The sequence below is a fragment of the Mytilus californianus genome, unplaced genomic scaffold (genome assembly GCF_021869535.1).
Source record: "Mytilus californianus isolate M0D057914Y unplaced genomic scaffold, xbMytCali1.0.p SCAF_7, whole genome shotgun sequence".
Lineage (NCBI taxonomy): Eukaryota > Metazoa > Mollusca > Bivalvia > Mytilida > Mytilidae > Mytilus > Mytilus californianus.
Genome location: NW_026262723.1, coordinates 92,823,019 through 92,842,594, shown reverse-complemented (window position 1 = coordinate 92,842,594; position 19,576 = coordinate 92,823,019). Strand labels below are relative to the sequence as shown.

Here is a 19,576-nt window from a genome sequence, read left to right as displayed (position 1 = left end):
TTCTGTAAATAGTTTTTCCATGTAACAAAGGCTACCTTTTATAACAACTTCAAAATATATTAATTCTTCTTCTACATCTTCTTGAAGTGTCTGTGATAGACCATAGTTTGTTTGATAAGTTTTCAGTGTTGTTCACTTTGTTCAAGTGTTTGTGCAAGTTGTTTTTTAAATAAGTTTTCAGTGTTGTTTACTTAGTTCAAGTGTTTGTGCAAGTTGTTTTTTAAATAAGTTTTCAGTGTTGTTTACTTAGTTCAAGTGTCTGTGCAAGTTGTTTTTTCAATAAGTTTTCAGTTTTGTTGACTTTGTTCAAGTGTTTGTGCAAGTTGTTTTTTAAATAAGTTTTCAGTGTTGTTTACTTTGTTCAAGTGTTTGTGCAAGTTGTTTTTTATTTAAGTTTTCAGTGTTGTTTACTTGTTCAGGTGTTTGTGTGAGTTTGATTGCTAACTTTTTAGTGATGTTAACTTTTTCAAAGCTTGTTATTTTCCTCTGGATTTCTGATTTTATGCCCAGTACTCCTTTCTTTTCTGGCATTATAATATAATACTACTTTGATGGAGAGTTGTCTCATTGGCACTCATACCACATCTTCTTATATCTATTTGCACAGTTATTTGACCTTGAATGCTTCTAAAAATTACAAAGTATAAATATTTACCTTCTTGACAAAGAATACTGTGAGAAGAAGAACAATCAATGCCTTTCAATGCTCCACTGGTCCTGTCAATCACAACACATCCACCAACAGATGAGTCTGTAACATCAGCTGCCATGAAGTAAGCTTTATTCCCATTGGTCCATTTGTATCCATTACCATCTTTAGTTGCACCAAGTAGTATTGTCGAAAAAGCTGAACAATAATGTCAAACTATTAGTAAATATTTTACTCTTTTTTCTTTCAAATTTTTCAATTAGAGTAGTTGCAAATATAATTGTTGGAAGTTTATAGTTTGAAAATAAGACTACCAGGTACAATATTTCTCTTATTGTTACTGCATTTTCCCTAAGGATTGTGTCTTCCTGCACTGTTTACGGCATTACTTTAGGAAATCTTTTCCTAAGTATAGCCATATATTATAAGTGTTGGAAAAAAACAAAGGAGTAGGACCGGTAAGGGCCGATGTTGGCATCAAATTTCAGGTTCATCTGATGAAAGATTTTGGACACTTTTTAAACACTACTTCAGTTGATTCAATTACTTTTCGTGAAAGATTTGAACTGATTTAGTCATTTCAGTCGCTCAAATTCAAGCTTAAATATGAAAAATCTATCAAATATGCCATAATATGTACATTTTCAGATGGTTTTTGTCAAAAATGAAAGTGGCTGCATCCTTGTTCACTCTCAACCTTTATATATGTTATGTATTATCATCAAATACAACTTACATTTAAATATTAAGAATGAACACAAATGCGGCCACTTCCATTTAAGATGGAAACCGTCTAAAATTTAACTCAAATGCTAAAATTGTGTAGAATTCAGTAATTTAGCATGACTAAATGATGCTAGTACCCGATATATGTGCATTATATTGTCAAAAACAGCCCATATTTATGTAGCAGAAGTATTCTACTTTCCAATAAATAACTAAAAAGTTACATTTTAACAATTTTGTAAAACAGCTATATTTTGGAGCCAAAAAGGAGTCTTACTGGACCTACTCCTTTTTCATATCATCAGGATAATTGGACTCTGGTGGATAGTTGTCGCATTGGCCCTAATACCACATATAATTATTTTTTATACGTATACTTGCTGTCTCATTAACATCTATTATTGATAAAGCTGTCTCTGGATTTGCCAGTAAAAAAAACAATACATACATTTGTATGCACCTGTCCTAAGTCAGGAGCCTGTTCAGTGGTTGTCGTTTGTTGATGTGGTTCATACGTGTTTCTCGTTTCTCATTTTTTATATAGATTAGACTGTTGGTTTTCCTGTTTGAATTGTTTTACACTAGTCATTTTGGGGCCCTTTATAGCTTGCTGTGTTGTGTGAGCCAAGGCTCCATGTTGAAGGCCGTACTTTGACCTATAATTGTTTACTTTTTACATATTGTGACTTGGATGGAGAGTTGTCTCATTGGCACTCATACCACGTCTTATTTCTATGTAGTAACCCTTTCTATAATAGCTTCAAGAACAAACCAGTCATCAAGGAATGGTCATAACATAATACATACATGTATATTGGCTGAGGGCATAGGTCATAACATAATACATACATGTATATTGGCTGAGGACATAGGTAATAACATAATACATACATGTATATTGGCTGAGGACATAGGTCATAACATAATACATACATGTATATTGGCTGAGGACATAGGTCATAACATAATACATACATGTATATTGGCTGAGGACATAGGTCATAACATAATACATACATGTATATTGGCTGAGGACATAGGTCATAACATAATACATACATGTATATTGGCTGAGGACATAGGTAATAACATAATACATACATGTATATTGGCTGAGGACATAGGTCATAACATAATACATACATGTATATTGGCTGAGGACATAGGTAATAACATAATACATACATGTATATTGGCTGAGGACATAGGTCATAACATAATACATACATGTATATTGGCTGAGGACATAGGTCATAACATAATACATACATGTATATTGGCTGAGGACATAGGTCATAACATAATACATACATGTATATTGGCTGAGGACATAGGTCATAACATAATACATACATGTTTATTGGCTGAGGACATAGGTCATAACATAATACATACATGTATATTGGCTGAGGACATAGGTCATAACATAATACATACATGAATATTGGCTGAGGACATCAGTTATCTCCTGTGTATAGTGTATAGTCAGTAAATGGCCACCATTACAAGTTGATGTGGCTCCACTGTAGGTGTAAGAAGATAGTAGAGCTTGAAGGCACCGACCTCTAAAGAAGTCCCATGTTGCCTCACACTGGCCTTCTGAAAATAAAAAATTCAGACAATTTTATTTGATTGAAAGCTATTAGCCAATGTTTGTTAAACATTGTCCTTATTAAATCAATAATACCCATTAATTTATTAATATAAAATATAAATACATTTTGACCTTTCTATGGTGAATTAATAAAATACCAGTAATCTGAAAGCAGTAATAAGCATATTAGCAAGTTAATAATATGATATATGTTGTTACATGTACAATCAAATTGCTTACTTAAATACTAAATATTTGTGGCTACTTTAAATAAATTAATGCTTTAGAGCCTGTAATTCAGTGGTTGTCGTTTGTTACATTTGTCATTTCGGGGCCTTTTATAGCTGACTATGCGGTGTGGGCTTTGCTCATTGTTGAAGGCTGTACAATGACCTATAGTTGTTAATGTCTGTGTCATTTGGTCTCTTGTGGAGAGTTGTCTCATTTGCAATCATACCTCATCTTCTTATTTTTATATCAAGACCATGTTTTATTCTCATTTGAAAGGTTTACCGGTATTTATCAATTCAGTAAACTGAAAGTTGTTATTCCAGGAAAGGAATAAAACATCAGAAAAGAATTGTTTTCTCTGCCAAGACAAGTGGTCAAAGCTGCCAGTATTCATCTATCTCTAATATATAATATCAGAACGGTTTTATTATGCATGTTCACATTGTTAAACAAAATTCATCCCATGAATTATTTAAATCTAATTGTGTCTAGTGTCTCGCTCATAACCATATTGAAAATTCTGGCAAGTTGGAAAAACTAGATATCATTGAGATGGGAGCCATCTCTGTGGGCCCCGCTGTGAATAATGTGTGGTAAAAAATTTGTATCTTTATCATTGGACATGGGGTTGTCAAATGAAACTGAAGTTTACGACCTTGACCTTTGACCTAGGAAGTTGTACATAAATTATGACACACCCTCTGGTGTTGGTTTATATACATGTCAAGTATAAACTTTGAAATCATAACGGTTCTCAATATTTAGAGCGGACACAATCTTTAATATAGGACATGGGGTTGTCAACTAAAACCAAAGTTTTTGACCTTGACCTTTGACCTAGGAAGTTGTACATACATTATGACACACCCTCTGGTGTTGGTTAATATACATGTCAAGTATAAACTTTGAAATCATAACAGTTCTCAAGATATAGAGCGGACACGATCTTTACCATAGGACATGGGGTTGTCAACTAAAACCAAAGTTTTTGACCTTGACCTTTGACCTAGGAAGTTGTACATACATTATGACACACCCTCTGGTGTTGGTTAATATACATGTCAAGTATAAACTTTGAAATCATAACGGTTCTCAAGATATAGAGCGGACATGATCTTTACCATAGGACATGGGGTTGTCAACTAAAACCAAAGTTTTTGACATTGACCTTTGACCTAGGAAGTTGTACATTCATTATGACACACCCTCTGGTGTTGGTTAATAAACATGTCAAGTATAAACTTTGAAATCATAACGGTTCTCCAGATTTGTTAAGGACGGACAGACGGACAGACGGACGGACAGACAGACGGACAGACAGACTGATCACTATAGGGTGTCCGCCATTCGGCGGGGCCCTAATTAAAAAATGTTAGAAATCAATACAATATAATTTGACAAGTCAGATGCATACTACCCAAGTATACTAATTATATGTTGTTTCTGAAGTTTGCATAGTTAATTCTTATTTTTTTTCTAATTTTGTAGTATTATCCTGGTATTTTTATTACATTTTTGTACTTTTGTAAATATATAGTTTGTTCACATACAGTTACCTAAAAATGGCAACAACAACCCCAACTTGACTTATATTCATTGACTATGATGTATACCTCAATTCTATTTATATCACATACCTGTAATAGCTGTGACATTATCAGTAGGTAGTTTAGTCCACTTGTATTCTGTATTGTATCCAGCACTGATGGTTCCTGTCACTGTTATTGTTGATGACAGTGATGGCGACGATGACGGACATGTGATATCTATACTGTCTGATGAAAATAATGGCCGTACCTCTACTAACACAGATAGGGAGGCACATGCTGAATTGGTGGTACATGCCATAACTGTCATGGTGTATGTCCCAGCTGTTGCATATGTGTGGCTATTGGTATATGTCATGCTGGATGACGTTCCTGATGTACTCTCACTAGAGTCGCCAAATGACCATATATATTGAACTATGGTCGATAACTGAACTTCAGCTGTAAATGTCTGACTTTGTCCTGCCGTTACTCGATCAAAAGGGACAATTGTTAGTCCTGCAGAAATAGGATACACAGTACTGACATAGACAATATTAGTTGATGTTGAGTCAACACAAGCCATGTTACTCCCATCAACATAAGCCTTTGATGCACACCAGCATTCATTACTGGAATCTATGTGTTTGTATCCACACATACATAAACTGTCTTCAAAAATACCAAATGTTGAATTGTTGTCAAAACACTTCTCAATACAAGTTTGATTGTCTGTTGCAGTTTCTGTGTTTGTAAATAAAACATCATACTTGACCTTGTCCTCTGCATCAAAGTAACAGGAACCAAGTCGCCCAGGACCTACAGACAAGAAATACACAATCTAATATTGAAGCATCTACAGGAGATAATAATTTATTCCTTTACGGTTAACAGTTTTTTTTTCTTAAATTTTTTTCTCCTAGCAAGAATTGAAATTAAAAAACAATTGATGTCCATGCCAAATTTTTGTGTAATTCGGGGGCAACAACTATTCCTGGAGTCTTCAATCAATTTCAACACTAACTGAAATTTTTGTAACCAAGAAGTACAGTTCTTATCATATTTATTCCTTTGATGTCAGATTTTCAAGAGTACTGTAGTCTCAATTACTGTAATGTATTCATTTTCAAAATTAGTCACTAATAGACAATTAATCATGTACATTTAAAATCTTGAAGATGACAAACCTACCATTATACTTAAGTAACCCTTTTTGTTGTTAGCTGAAATTTAAACTTTTTTGCATATTTAAAATCTATTAATTTATCATAACTTAAATCCAGTGAAATCAAATTGAAGAAAAACACACACTGAATCCTACACTGCTCCCATAAGCTATAAACTAGCACTACTTTTAATTATGATAGTCCAAATCTGGACTACGATAAAGTCAACATAATCCTCTCAATAAAACAGAGAACTTATTTCATGTACAGAATGGTAGTCCAAAGTTCAAAAATAATGTATCTCCAATGTAGAGGATTATATTTACTTCTTAAATGCTATTTTTAAATTAACTATAAATATATTGGTAATGGATTGGGAAAATGTGATATACATATATTATGTTAATACACAAATGTGCATCTAATGTGGTAAATAAAAATAAGAGTATTGAAACAACCCTGATTACCTACAAACCTGTCATATCTGATTTGCATATACATTTATCCTTTTTACCCTGAATCCTCATCAAACAGGTCAAGTAATCATAAAATTTACATGATGACAAGGAATATATTCTCATTCTAAAAATTACCACCATGTCTTTCGTATTTGTAACAATTGTAAGAAAATAACGTACCTCTTTATAAAGCCTCTTTGATGTATTTCATACTCAATATAAAACTACCACACAAGGAGAAGAGAAATAGAGTACCCTGGGACACCAAACATATACTGACTTGATTATTCAAATTTAGCCTGAATTAGCCAATCAAACAATTATTATTAAGGGGAAGATCCACATTTTATTAAAAAAGGGGGACCACAAGGGCGTAACAAAAATAAGGGCAGCAGCAGTTAAAATCTGAAATATGTATTAAAAAAACCAAACAAACAAAAAGAAACACTAATATTCTACCGTGAGGGTGATCCTATGCCTCAACCATAACCCGTCCCTTGAATCATTACCTTGTTTAAAAAAAAAGTTGAATTGAAGGGGTGCAAATATTAACTACATTTTTTGCAAAAATTACATATTTCATTTTCATAATTTCTATTCTTCTCTTTATGTAACCAAGTTTCTATCATAGTTAATTACTGGTTTGAGATAAACAAGAATAATCAAGTCATTGTAGGGAATAAGATATTTCCAGAAGGGGGGGTGAAGAACTCTTGAGATACAATTGATATAATAGAACAATAGTGTCAGTTGCAGAAATTATACAATATTTAACAAACTAAGTCATAACATCAATTACAAATATTCTCCAAAATAATGATTGAATCACATACCTATATCACAATATTGAAAATACATGTACTTTTGCATTGTTGTGTATATTTCACTCCAGATCCACCCATAGTAAAATATACACAACAATTGTTTTCTCATAACAAGAAGTTGACAGATAAAAGATGAGAAAAGAGATCATAACTAGCTCTAACAATGGGCAATAGTAAGCTGTGACTCTATATTAAAGATAGAAATAGCTTTCCCACAAAGTCCCATCAACACAGGGGGGAACAAACCACAGTTAAAAGTGCCAACAACTGACTCACCGACACAGAATCTATGTGTGGTTGACAAGGAACTGCAATAACTTTTCCATGCTGGCGTTGAACGTTTTGATTTATGTGATGAACACGCTGTATGTGTTAGGAAATAGTGTTAATAACAAGCATAAAATAAAACAAAACAAAACACAAACTAAAATATAGAAAATGAACAATCAATTAAAAAGGCATAGAGTAAAATAAAATAATAGAAATTAACATCAATACATAATTCATCAAATATTCTGCAAGTTTAAACTTCAATCCAAATGCAAAGCGATTGAGATTTCAATCTAATTTCAATTATAGAGAAAATTCAGAATAATGTGTGCATTTATAAAATGTATTTGTTGAACAATACAAAATGTGAGATCAATTTGGTGAATTGTGGAATGGCTTCATTGCTTAAATGATCTTCTCAAAATATCTTTCATAAATATTTCATTAGCTAAACCATCTTTCATTTCGACTTGCAAAATACTTTATGATCCACCATTACATATAAAATCTTTATTTGTGAACTAATGTGGTGCAATTTGAACTAATTTAATACAAGCTATAAAATGAATAAGTTTCGAAAATGAAAATAATAAAATACTATTAAATTAAAATACATTTAATTGATGTGCACTGACTCACAAGTATCATCATTATTAGCCTTTGAATCATCAGTATTTTTGCCAAATCCTGTGTTTGTTGGAGGACAATAATAGCCTGTAAATTAGGTAAGTAAACTTCTAAAGGCTACTTTTACGGTAAAAGGTGAAAAGAATAAAGTTTATTTCTTCCACAGAGAACTGTTAAAATTATTCACCAGATTCGAATTCGTTAAAAAGTGGAACTTTTATCGTCCCTGAGAACAAGTGATTTCATAGAAGTATGGTTTCAGAGAAAAAATTTATGAACATGTTTAATGATATACAATTGATTGCTACAGCTCACACTGACTCTGAAATGATGCCAAGTATGTAACCCTTAGAGACCACCTAGATAACTGAGTTTAAACTTGGCCTGGATAATTTTTAAGGTGGTTATCTTTAAAATTTGTGAACTATTTCTAGGATCTGTATAAACAATATTATAACTATCTTAAAGCTGTTGCAACATATTTAAGGGTCCATAAATCCCTTGAACCTGTTCCTAATTCTCACCTTGATTAATGTCCAAAAATTAGGGATATGAGCTTCTATCCTTACAAAAATATCAAAAAGTTACACAATTCCTTGATTCTGGTCATTCTCTTTCTGTCCTATGCCTTAACCAGAACTCATATTTCAAGAACAGTTACGCTTTTTTTAAAATCTTGCATATTATTCTTTTTAATTATGCGGTTCTGTCCTATATCCTAACATTACATTTACTAACCCTTATTTTGGCTTAAATCACTGGACATGGTTTGGTTATATGGTTGTAAACTTATACAGAAATTATGTATAACATTTGTTGGTATCCAAAAAAATTGTAATTTGACCTAGGAAAAAAAAAAGAAAATTGAAATAAAGGTTTTTGAGATTGCTATACAGTGTTTAACTTGTTCATTGTTGAAGATCCTCCTCTAGATGTATATTTTTAGTATTGTTTTCTCATAGATGTTTAACCACACATCGCATTAAAACAGACTAATAAGCGACCTTGTAGTTACTTCTTTAGATGAAGAACAGAAATAAAAGCATTGTTCCGTTCATACATAGTTTCCAAACATTCATTTGTGATTGATGTCTTAAGTTCATGTATACTGTGGATTCATTTATTTTCGTGGGTATCAATTTTCGTGGATTTCTGAAAACTTGCATATTCGTGGATATTTGATTTCGTGGTTTTGCCAATATCTGTATACTAAGCCTATTGAAAATATGTTATTCGTTGAACATTTGAATTCGTGGTTTACCTGTACCCACGAAACCCACGAAAATTGGTATTCAACGAATAATAATGAATCCACAGTACCTTATACATTTCTATTAACTGTGAATTGCATACCAAATATGAGACAAAAACTGATTGATTGATTAGTTGTTCATGATTAAGGCCAACTTCAACACTATTGGCTTTATCATGGCTGTCAGTTTTAATTCTTGGAGTAAGCAAGAATGCCTAATGAGAACCACCGACCTTCGGCATTAAAAATCACAATCCTAGACAATAATGATTGGAGTCGACCTACTGACCACTCTGTCACCAAGGCCCCCCAAAATTGAACATGGTAAAATATGATTGTGTTTGGATATGAAAGGAGTTCAGGTTTATCTATAATTTATAAAAGTCCATAGTTGGTCGTTAATTTGTCCAATCTGAAAAGTATCTGTGTTTCTAATTTTCGTGAAACAAATAAGAAGAATATGCTCCCAATTTCATTATGTTTAAACAACTAGACAAACTTTTTTACACTATACAAAAGCTGATTTACATACAATGCCATACATATAAAAGCATCTCGTGATATGCTTTGTGATAATATGTGATACAAATTATACTAATGTGTCAGTTAATAAAAGCATTAACAATTTATGCCATATCTTTATATTGTCAAGCGTGCTCTCCCATAAAAGACAATTTAATCTTATCAATAATGTATCTTTTCTAAAATTTAACCACAAAAACTATTTTGAAGGAGTATAACAATAAAGTAGAAAGAGAATTTACTGTATATAGTAGGGAAACATTTATTTTTAGTAGGATATAAAGTTTCAATTTCAAGATATAAAGGGTGAAAAAAGAATGCAAAATAGAATTAACATTAACACTAACCTTATCGATTGAAAAAAAAATTATTCTTTTCCAAGTACATGTAAATATATTATTATAAAAGAAAACTTTTCTTATTGCGTTTCCTATATTATTTAATATTGAAATTTTTTAATATTATATATATATAGATATTTTATGAACAGGGAGAACACATGTGCACTATATGTGAGATGTTAGACTGATAAAAATAACATCGACAAACAATCACAAAATACTTCACTTAAATATCTAGTTCTTTTCAATAACTTTTTTTAAAATAACTAGTTTTTACTAAATTACTCTAAACAAGACTTGAGAGAAGCTATTAGTTAAATTTCTAAGAACAGTTAATACATATATCAATTCTTTTTATGTAAAATGAATATTTGGGATTGAGGATCACTACTATCTAATACATTGGGTAATCTACTTAAAAGATTTTGATCTTCAAATCAAGAGAACACAATTACCAAATGATTTTCTTAACATTAAAAACATATGCATTACAGTTTAGCTAATAATACATTTTTTCAAGAAATTTACAAATAATGTTTTCATGCACTCACAATAGACCACAAAAGTGTACACATTCAGGTAAATGTGATAATAAAAGTACATAAAAATACATTTAAAAGTACATTCTATTTATTTTACATTACTTTATGCCTTTTTTAAAATTGATCTTTTTCCTACAATGCTGAAATAAAAAAACATTCTTGTTTGTGTTAGTAAACTTGCTTGATGTTGATTGGTCAGTTTTAAGCAGAAGCAGGGTTAATAAAGCAGACAGATTATATATTGTTAGTCAGGAGAAGGGAGTGGGGAAATGGAAAGGATTTTAATTAAATAATATACTATTTCTTATTTGGTTAGGCATCTAATTTTAATCATTATTTGAATCAGAATCTGTGTATAATTTTAGTTTTTAGTGAAAAAAAAAGATTGTATTACTTTAGCTTTTTTTTTTATTCTGAGAAAAAAAATCTACATTTTTAAATATTTAAGTCTAAATTAGTCAAACCTAAGTGAAATCTACAAAAATAAAAAAAAAATCTAATTTGTTATTCAATCAATTCAAGTATTTACTGCAACATTTAAAAAAAGCAGTGGGAGCTGCAGAACATTGCCCAGCAATCCCTAGAAGATTGTTTATTGAGCAAGATGTTTTGTATGTAGCACAATGAAATATTCTGGCTACTGCAAACGTGGAAATTTTCGTGCAGGGATTATTTTTGCTTATTTCACGATATTGTAAAATGTGCTTAAATATCCCTTGTGAAAATATTTCATACAAATCAGCAATTTCAAGGTCAAAGGCACGAAAATTTTGTGCATTGAAAGTGCAAAAATATCCATGTTGGCAGTATTTTTTCACAGGGACTTACTTATATTTGTCTTATTGTACCAGTCAGATAAGAAAGCTAATAAAACAAAAATGTTTTAATTTAAAGTTTAATATTGGGGTTTTATTTTTCGGGTAAGCACATGTAAATGTTTGTAAATCATTTGCATAAATCTGAAACTGTGTTGTACTTATTATCACTAAATATTCAGAAAATGTGAAGGGAAAAATTGTTAAAAATGTGACTGTGAACCAAAAACACCTATGACAATCTACATAAAACTCTGTTCAACCCAGCACCAGTGTTAAAACACATAAAACATAAACAATCAATATATAGATTTCATATAAAAAAATATCATCCACCCAACTAATTCACCAATAAAATTATCAGTATTAACCAAATTAAATTCAACCAAAAGCATGTTAAGATATTCCAATTATATTTGATTTTCTCCAATCCCTTTTGCATGTTATTTGCTTTGTTGCATAAAATAGTTTAGAACAAACTTATGGCCAGCACCACAATTTCAAACCAATAAAAATTATAACCTTGAGATATATAGCTGGCAAGAGCTCTGCGCTGGATGGAATGTTGGCAAGCTACAAATTTATGGATTTTTCATTAAAACTAATGCTATTCAAATTTCTTTAACTTGATGGCTTTAGAAATATAGCTGACAAGCCAAACTCATTCCAAATTTATTTTTATTAAAAATTTTCTTTAACATTTGGAGTTATTCCCCTTTTTACAGGTTAACTTCATATTTATCCTATATGAGTCAATTTTTTCACAGGCTTTTAAATTTCTTCTTCAAAGTTTTATGGGGGAATAAAACAGAATGGCAAACTCCCATTCTTCCTTTGTAATAAAAGTAAAATAAATATATAATATGCTAAAAACTCTGAAATAATGGAATGCACTGACAAAAATTCGTTTTTTCAACATAATTTTTATACAAAGTTAAAAATATGTTAACTTTTAACCTGTTGGAACTACCAACACTCTTGTTATTCTATCATCTTAAATAGATGATTTTCCTAGAGCCAACAAGTTTATAAGCTACTTAAGTCTATCAAATTAAAGAGTGAAAAACCATTAAAAAAAACGATAATAAAACATGTCTTATAATGACCACAATAAGCTTTAAGGAAAAACAGTGATTATTTTTTTTAATGTGGACACTTGTATTTATAGGGAAAGTGATGTCAGTTTATATATTTGATTCATTATTTTGTGCATATTTTACATATCTTATATACAATATAGCAATGAAATAGAGGAGAAAGCAAACTGTATGTACATGTATTAACTATACAACTATATAATTTATGTAATTTATAGAAATCCTTATTTCATTGCTATATCATAAAAAGAAGAACTTGAACAAAAATTCTAAAATAAAAATTCTCTGGCTAATTAATCTACTTTTGTTCAAGATCTTTACTTCAGCATGCTATAATAATAATAGTATATTTGTATGCATAGATTTCAATGCATGCCAATCATTCATAATAGAGATTATATAGTACATGCTTACACCAAAACCTTTCTGATGCCTGATCCAGGAGGTTGACTGAAGGAGCATTGGAACAGTTGACATCATTTCTATCTTCAAACTCCACATTTCTTGATGTTTCAAGCGTGACTAGTTCATTACGGAAAGACAATAAATCACAGGTGCAGTCAAATGGATTGTTTGCTATATTTCTGTAATCATAAGAGTATGTTATTATGTATAAATATGGCTGCCCAATTCAAATTCTGTGATATTTTAAAATGACTTAAAGTTAGCTGGATACAAGGATTTATGCATCAAGGGTCTTAAAAAAGTAATATTTGCAAGTCCTGACTGTATGGGTTTTCTCATTGTTGAAGGCTGTATGGTTGCCTATAATTGCTTACACTTTATTTGAACTTTGGTGGATAGTTGTCTCATTAGCAATCATACCACATCTCCTTATTTTCATATTAAAATTGGACTTAGGCCACCGGATTAAAAATTCTTTATTCCTAAATGCAGAATTCAGAAGAGCACTGATTTTGTTATTTAACAGTCCCCAGCATGTTACTTTATCATAAACAAAATTAGCCAATTATCATTTCAATATCTGTCAGGCAAAAATACAACTTTTTGGGATATCCTGCAATGTATGGATTCTGTGTACCAAACATCTTAAAAGGATAAAAGAAAAAGCAACAATTTACTTTGTGGTTTGTCGAGTCAGAAACAAAATATAAATCATCAACAACTTCTAAGAATTATTGTCTTCATTTATCTACCGGTATATAAATAGTTCACCTCTGATTGGTCCTGTTGTTTATATTCACATCTATTTATGCATGCATGAAAATGAGTAACTTGACCTAAGAATAATTTGACATTTAAATCTGCATAAGATATACAGTGGATTCATCATTATTCATGGAGAATAAAATTTTCATTGATTTTGGGGTTATGCTGATTTATAAAAGACTACAGTATTCTTAAGCCTTTAAAGCAATCTCTTGGATTGTCCATCTATTTTGTTTGTTGTATGACTTACTTATGGAAGATGCCAGGGAGGTGAAGTGCTCTAACTGAAAGTATCATTTGTGACTTTGAATTTTTGTGTGTCAGCATTACTTATGGAAGATGCCAGGGAGGTGAAGTGCTCTAACTGAAAGTATCATTTGTGAATTTGAATTTTTGTGTGTGTCAGCATTACTTTGTATTGAGTTTTCAGTCCATAACAGTAATTGAGCTTTGGGATATTTAACTTACAATTTTTGTAAACTTGACAGTGAACTTAATACATTGGTTTGGAACGTGGTAAACTTGTTATGGCTAATATCTCTACAAAGAAATAGTACATTGTAATTAATTTCAAAGTAATCTAGGTCAGTCTATTCAACTCATTCTGAAATACAGGATTATACAACTGTTTTAATTGGTATCTTAAATTTGTTAATACCCTGAGATTAAAACTTTCACTTTATTTCTTTCCAATTAAAATAACAAAATCTATATGAAATAGTTTTTAAAATAAAAATTATTCCAAAATAATTCCACTTACTATCATTATAAAATCAGAAATATAAAAATTAGGAGTAAAATAAATGTACTATACATTTATGTTAATAGATATTTCTTTAACATGCAGGTGAATAATAGGTGCAATTAGGCCTTCCCAATGGAAACAGTATCCTACTAATACCCCTTTTACCTCAAAAGAACAGATAAACCCCTAAAAAGCAAAATATTTCCTTTGTCCAAAAATGTATTGTTTTCTAAATTCTGTACAAGATAGTCTTCCATTTCCCTGACAACAGTATGGGCTGATATAAATATTTTTCTCTAATTTTTGTGCCATTTTCACATTTCTTGATCGGTGTGAGAAAAATATTTCTCCTCACTAGTGAAATGTCTGTTCTCAGCAAATGATTGGTCGAAATTTAATTATGACGTCAAATTTTCTTGGTTTCTTCTGAATTTTCCTATTGTGGCGTCATGAAAAAAGGTGACCATGCCTGATGACGTCACATATAAAGAACACAACTTTCTGCAAATCTTTGAAAAGTAAGGATAAAAATCATTAGAGAAACAGATTCCACCACTATAACTCGTGTATTACGATATTTCTCCACTCTCAACAGATAAATTTTAATTATTTAAAAAGCTCGGCAAGCCTCGCGCTTTAAATATTAAAATTTAACTTTCTTGAGTGGAGAAATATCGTTACACACTTGTTGCAGTGGTGGAATCTATATATCTATGCGATAATACAATGAAATGTTCTAATTTACTACTGAAAAATGACTGATTATGAACAACAGGTTTGTTTCCTTCTTATAAAAATGAACATAACCAACACCTTATGTATATATATATTATACACCATTTTATAAGAAATATGTTAGTTAATAACTGTTTCACATATAAGTATCCGCTCCAAGGGATTTTTTATAAAATAGAGGCAAAATAAGTGAAAAGATAGAGATGTAAGTCAATCTACTTTCTGTCAACTAAAAACACGAAGCTGAAAGGTATAAGCAAAAATAAAATCAAGTCCTTAATCCAAAACAAAAGCCTACTTGAATCATAACTTTGCCCATAGGTCAAAGGCTTAATTAAAATGAAATAAATTGTGACTGAAAATGTCTTTCTAAAAAGTAATATAAATAAAAATGTCTACTAATATAAAAATTCATGCCATAAAGTTAACAGTAATACTATGTAGATTAATTTTACTGTGCACTTATTGCTCTTAAGAAAATAATGAAATGGCTAAAGAACTTAGACTAAATATAGTAAGAATTAAGATCAAGATTAAGGGAAATTAAAGGAGAGAAGTGAAAAAAATAAAAACTACCACCTGTTTTAGTCAGATAATTTCTACATAGAACAATTTTATCAGTTTACTTACAACTCAACCAAATTTTTCAACTCATTAAAATCTAATTGAATAGATCCAACAGTTGCAAAAGCATTTCCTCTGAGCTTACTGTGAAAACAATATGTATTTGTATAATAAACAGATCCTTATTCAAAAGGCTTTTACATATTATACCATATACCACACAATAATATAGCCTATTGCAATAGTGCAAATAAAACTTCAAATTAGTCACATCATCAGTGACAAAAATTTGTTTAAAACAGTTTTTAAGCTCTACAATAAAAGGGTTATTGCCTGAACATTGTTGAATAGTATCCCTCATAAATATATATTGCACTTGCAAGCTTGTGCAATATTAAAGTCTACTGGGAACAAAATTCACCAATATTCAAGCAATAATTCAACAGTACCAATAAAAATAGAAATTTGAATTAATAAAATGAAAAAACAAATTTAACAATGACACAAAATTTTAGATTGATTCAAAAATATTAATAACAGCATGCTTTGCTACCATTGAATGTAAATTGAAACTTCTTTTTGAAATCATGTTTAAATTCTTATGTTAACTTAAAAAGCTTTAATCCTTTGTTAAAAACATTTTCTACAATTTGTTCTACTTAAAATTAGGCAACATATATTTTCTGTGCTTGCGTGCTCATAATGCCACTAACTTCATACTTAAGATTTGAATGATAATAAAAAGCTCTATGAAATACATTAACAACATACTATGTTGCAAACCAAGTGTATCTACTACAGGTTTCACTGTGAATAAAATTTTCAAATATATTTACTTTTTTCATTTCATGTAAGTTACCTCCCATTTGCAAGAGCTGCTTCATGTATAACAAGTAATTGATCAGTAGCATGATTTTGTGTACTTATAAAAGTTGACATGATTATTAAAAAAAGTATTTGTATTTGCATTTGATGAAACTATCTATTACTTTGAATAAAATGTTATTTAATATGCATCTTACTGTACACTGCTATGAATGGCAGATAACTTGCTAATGGGAGACAACCTCTGTTGATGAAAAAAGGTATATTGTTATATGATAATTATACTTACACTACTTCTAAACATCTTAAAGTTTTGAATACATCTATAACAATACTAAAATTGTTCCAGCTTAAATCCCTGAAAAAGAATTAATTTGTTTTTGACTAGACAATTTGATATAAACCCTTATGTGTTAAATGAAGGAATTAACACATAATTGTTAAAGTGAAGACAGAAGGAATTAACACATAATTGTTAAAGTGAAGACAGAAGGAATTAACACATAATTGTTAAAGTGAAGACAGAAGGAATTAAGATAAATCTACAGGTTCATGTCCTATGAATTTTACCCATAGTTGAAAAAAACCATATCAACAAGGTACATCTGATAAAAATTTGTAATAGCAAACATGAATTCTTGGAAGTGTTGAAGACCATAGTTTTGTAATAGCAAACATGAATTCTTGGAAGTGTTGAAGACCATAGTTTTGTAATAGCAAACATGAGTTCTTGGAAGTGTTGAAGACCATAGTTTTGTAATAGCAAACATGAATTCTTGGAAGTGTTGAAGACCATAGTTTTGTAATAGCAAACATGAATTCTTGGAAGTGTTGAAGACCATAGTTTTGTAATAGCAAAAATGAATTCTTGGAAGTGTTAAAGACCATAGTTTTGTAATAGCAAACATGACTATTTGGAAGTGTTTTAAAAGACCATAGTTTTGTAATAGCAAACATGACTACTTAGAAGTGTTAAAGACCATAGTTTTGTAATAGCAAACATGACTACTTGGAAGTGTTAAAGACCATAGTTTTGTAATAGCAAACATGAATTCTTGGAAGTGTTGAAGACCATAGTTTTGTAATAGCAAAAATGAATTCTTGGAAGTGTTGAAGACCATAGTTTTGTAATAGCAAAAATGAGTTCTTGGAAGTGTTGAAGACCAAAGTTTTGTAATAGCAAACATGAATTCTTGGAAGTGTTGAAGACCATAGTTTTGTAATAGCAAACATGAATTCTTGGAAGTGTTGAAGACCATAGTTTTGTAATAGCAAAAATGAATTCTTGGAAGTGTTAAAGACCATAGTTTTGTAATAGCAAACATGACTATTTGGAAGTGTTTTAAAAGACCATAGTTTTGTAATAGCAAACATGACTACTTAGAAGTGTTAAAGACCATAGTTTTGTAATAGCAAACATGACTACTTGGAAGTGTTTTAAAAGACCATAGTTTTGTAATAGCAAACATGACTACTTGGAAGTGTTTTAAAAGACCATAGTTTTGTAATAGCAAACATGACTACTTGGAAGTGTTTTAAAAGACCATAGTTTTGTAATAGCAAACATGACTACTTGGAAGTGTTAAAGACCATAGTTTTGTAAAAGCAAACATGACTACTTGGAAGTGTTTTAAAAGACCATAGTTTTGTAATATCAAACATAAATACTTGGAAGTGTTGAAGACCATTTTTTTATTAAACTGACATGCTTTCTATGAATGATATTTTCATGATCATTTGACCATTTGGTGACAACTATTAATTGTGGTTGCCATGAGATACTTGGTTGCTGTCTCATCCCCTATATGTCTATTCATTTATATATTAAAGTTAACATTTTCTAAATGCTAGCTCAATAAAGAAATTTACATTTACCAAACGGCATAAATTTTGCTAATCCTGAGACAACTTATTTTAAAATGGATAAAGAAAACTAATCTTCAATAAACTATGCACCAAAGAAAGCTTATATATTTAATCGAAAAAGCAACATACTGACTTGACTTCTCACACAAATGATTCCACTACTGTGGATTCAATATTATTGACAGTATACCAATTTTTGGTGGATTTTGTGGGATCAGGTGAACCACAAATTAAAATGTTCAACAAAGTACAGATTTGTATGCAGAATTTTGCAAAACCAAAAAATCAAATATTCCCGAAAATTGGTATCCACGTAAATAAGTGAATCCACAGTATACAGTTAAGACAGTTGTAATACTTCAATCCACACAAACTACTTACAAATTTTTCAAGCATTTAACATCTTGAAAAAGATCATCTGGAAGTGTTGATAACTGTGTATGGCTAAGGTTTCTGAAAATAAAAAAAAAACATGGAAAATCAATCTTATGATCAAAAATCTATTCCCAACCACATAGGACGGGGAAGGGACCCTTTTTGGGAAATAGTATGAAAGAGAAGACTTCAATTTTACATTGTAAGATTAGTATAAAATACCTATGTAAGTTGTCCAATAATTTACTTCATCAAAATTCCAGTTAGGATTAATACTTTATACCAGTAACACTTAATCAAAATAAAGAACACTATTAGTATATTTACAGTTAACAAATATTAACATCTGCTATGTTAGGTGCAACAATAAAGCCTCTTGAAATGATATAGACTTGAACTAGTCACTTTACAGATTAGTGAAAAAAGCAAAGTAAAATACAACATACAGATTGATATAAATGTTACATTATTTTAATGATTAGCTACAGACTATGAACAACCTTATTTGAAGATGTTTATTAAGTACACATAAGAAACCAATTAAACTTTTTCTATATACCTTATTATGACTACTGATAAAACTTTAATAGTGTGTGAACTTTTCACAAATTAAGCATTAGTTGATCTAAATAAAAACACTAGAAAAAATCTCTATC

General features: G+C 30.4%; 2 protein-coding genes across 11 annotated transcripts in view; one reads left to right on the top strand and one right to left on the bottom strand.

Moving 5' to 3' along the window:
• LOC127708661 (ankyrin repeat domain-containing protein 50-like) overlaps nt 1–19,576 on the top strand; it is a 267,995-nt gene that overhangs the window by 72,532 nt on the left and 175,887 nt on the right. The window lies entirely within an intron of this gene.
• LOC127708634 (polycystin-1-like) overlaps nt 1–19,576 on the bottom strand; it is a 91,569-nt gene that overhangs the window by 40,946 nt on the left and 31,047 nt on the right. For 4 of the 7 annotated variants that reach the window (XM_052213659.1, XM_052213661.1, XM_052213660.1 and 1 more), the window contains 9 exons: nt 18,927–18,998; nt 16,969–17,037; nt 15,921–15,998; nt 14,279–14,350; nt 13,055–13,224; nt 12,066–12,116; nt 4,838–5,545; nt 2,813–2,974; nt 656–847 (listed from right to left, as the gene is read on the bottom strand). In XM_052213659.1, coding sequence (XP_052069619.1) covers nt 656–847; nt 2,813–2,974; nt 4,838–5,545; nt 12,066–12,116; nt 13,055–13,224; nt 14,279–14,350; nt 15,921–15,998; nt 16,969–17,037; nt 18,927–18,998 — 1,574 coding nt within the window. Of the gene's footprint in view, nt 1–655; nt 848–2,812; nt 2,975–4,837; nt 5,546–7,450; nt 7,587–12,065; nt 12,117–13,054; nt 13,225–14,278; nt 14,351–15,920; nt 15,999–16,968; nt 17,038–18,926; nt 18,999–19,576 lie in introns of those variants that run through there. The other 3 variants (XM_052213662.1, XM_052213664.1, XM_052213665.1) reach the window with 3 other exon arrangements.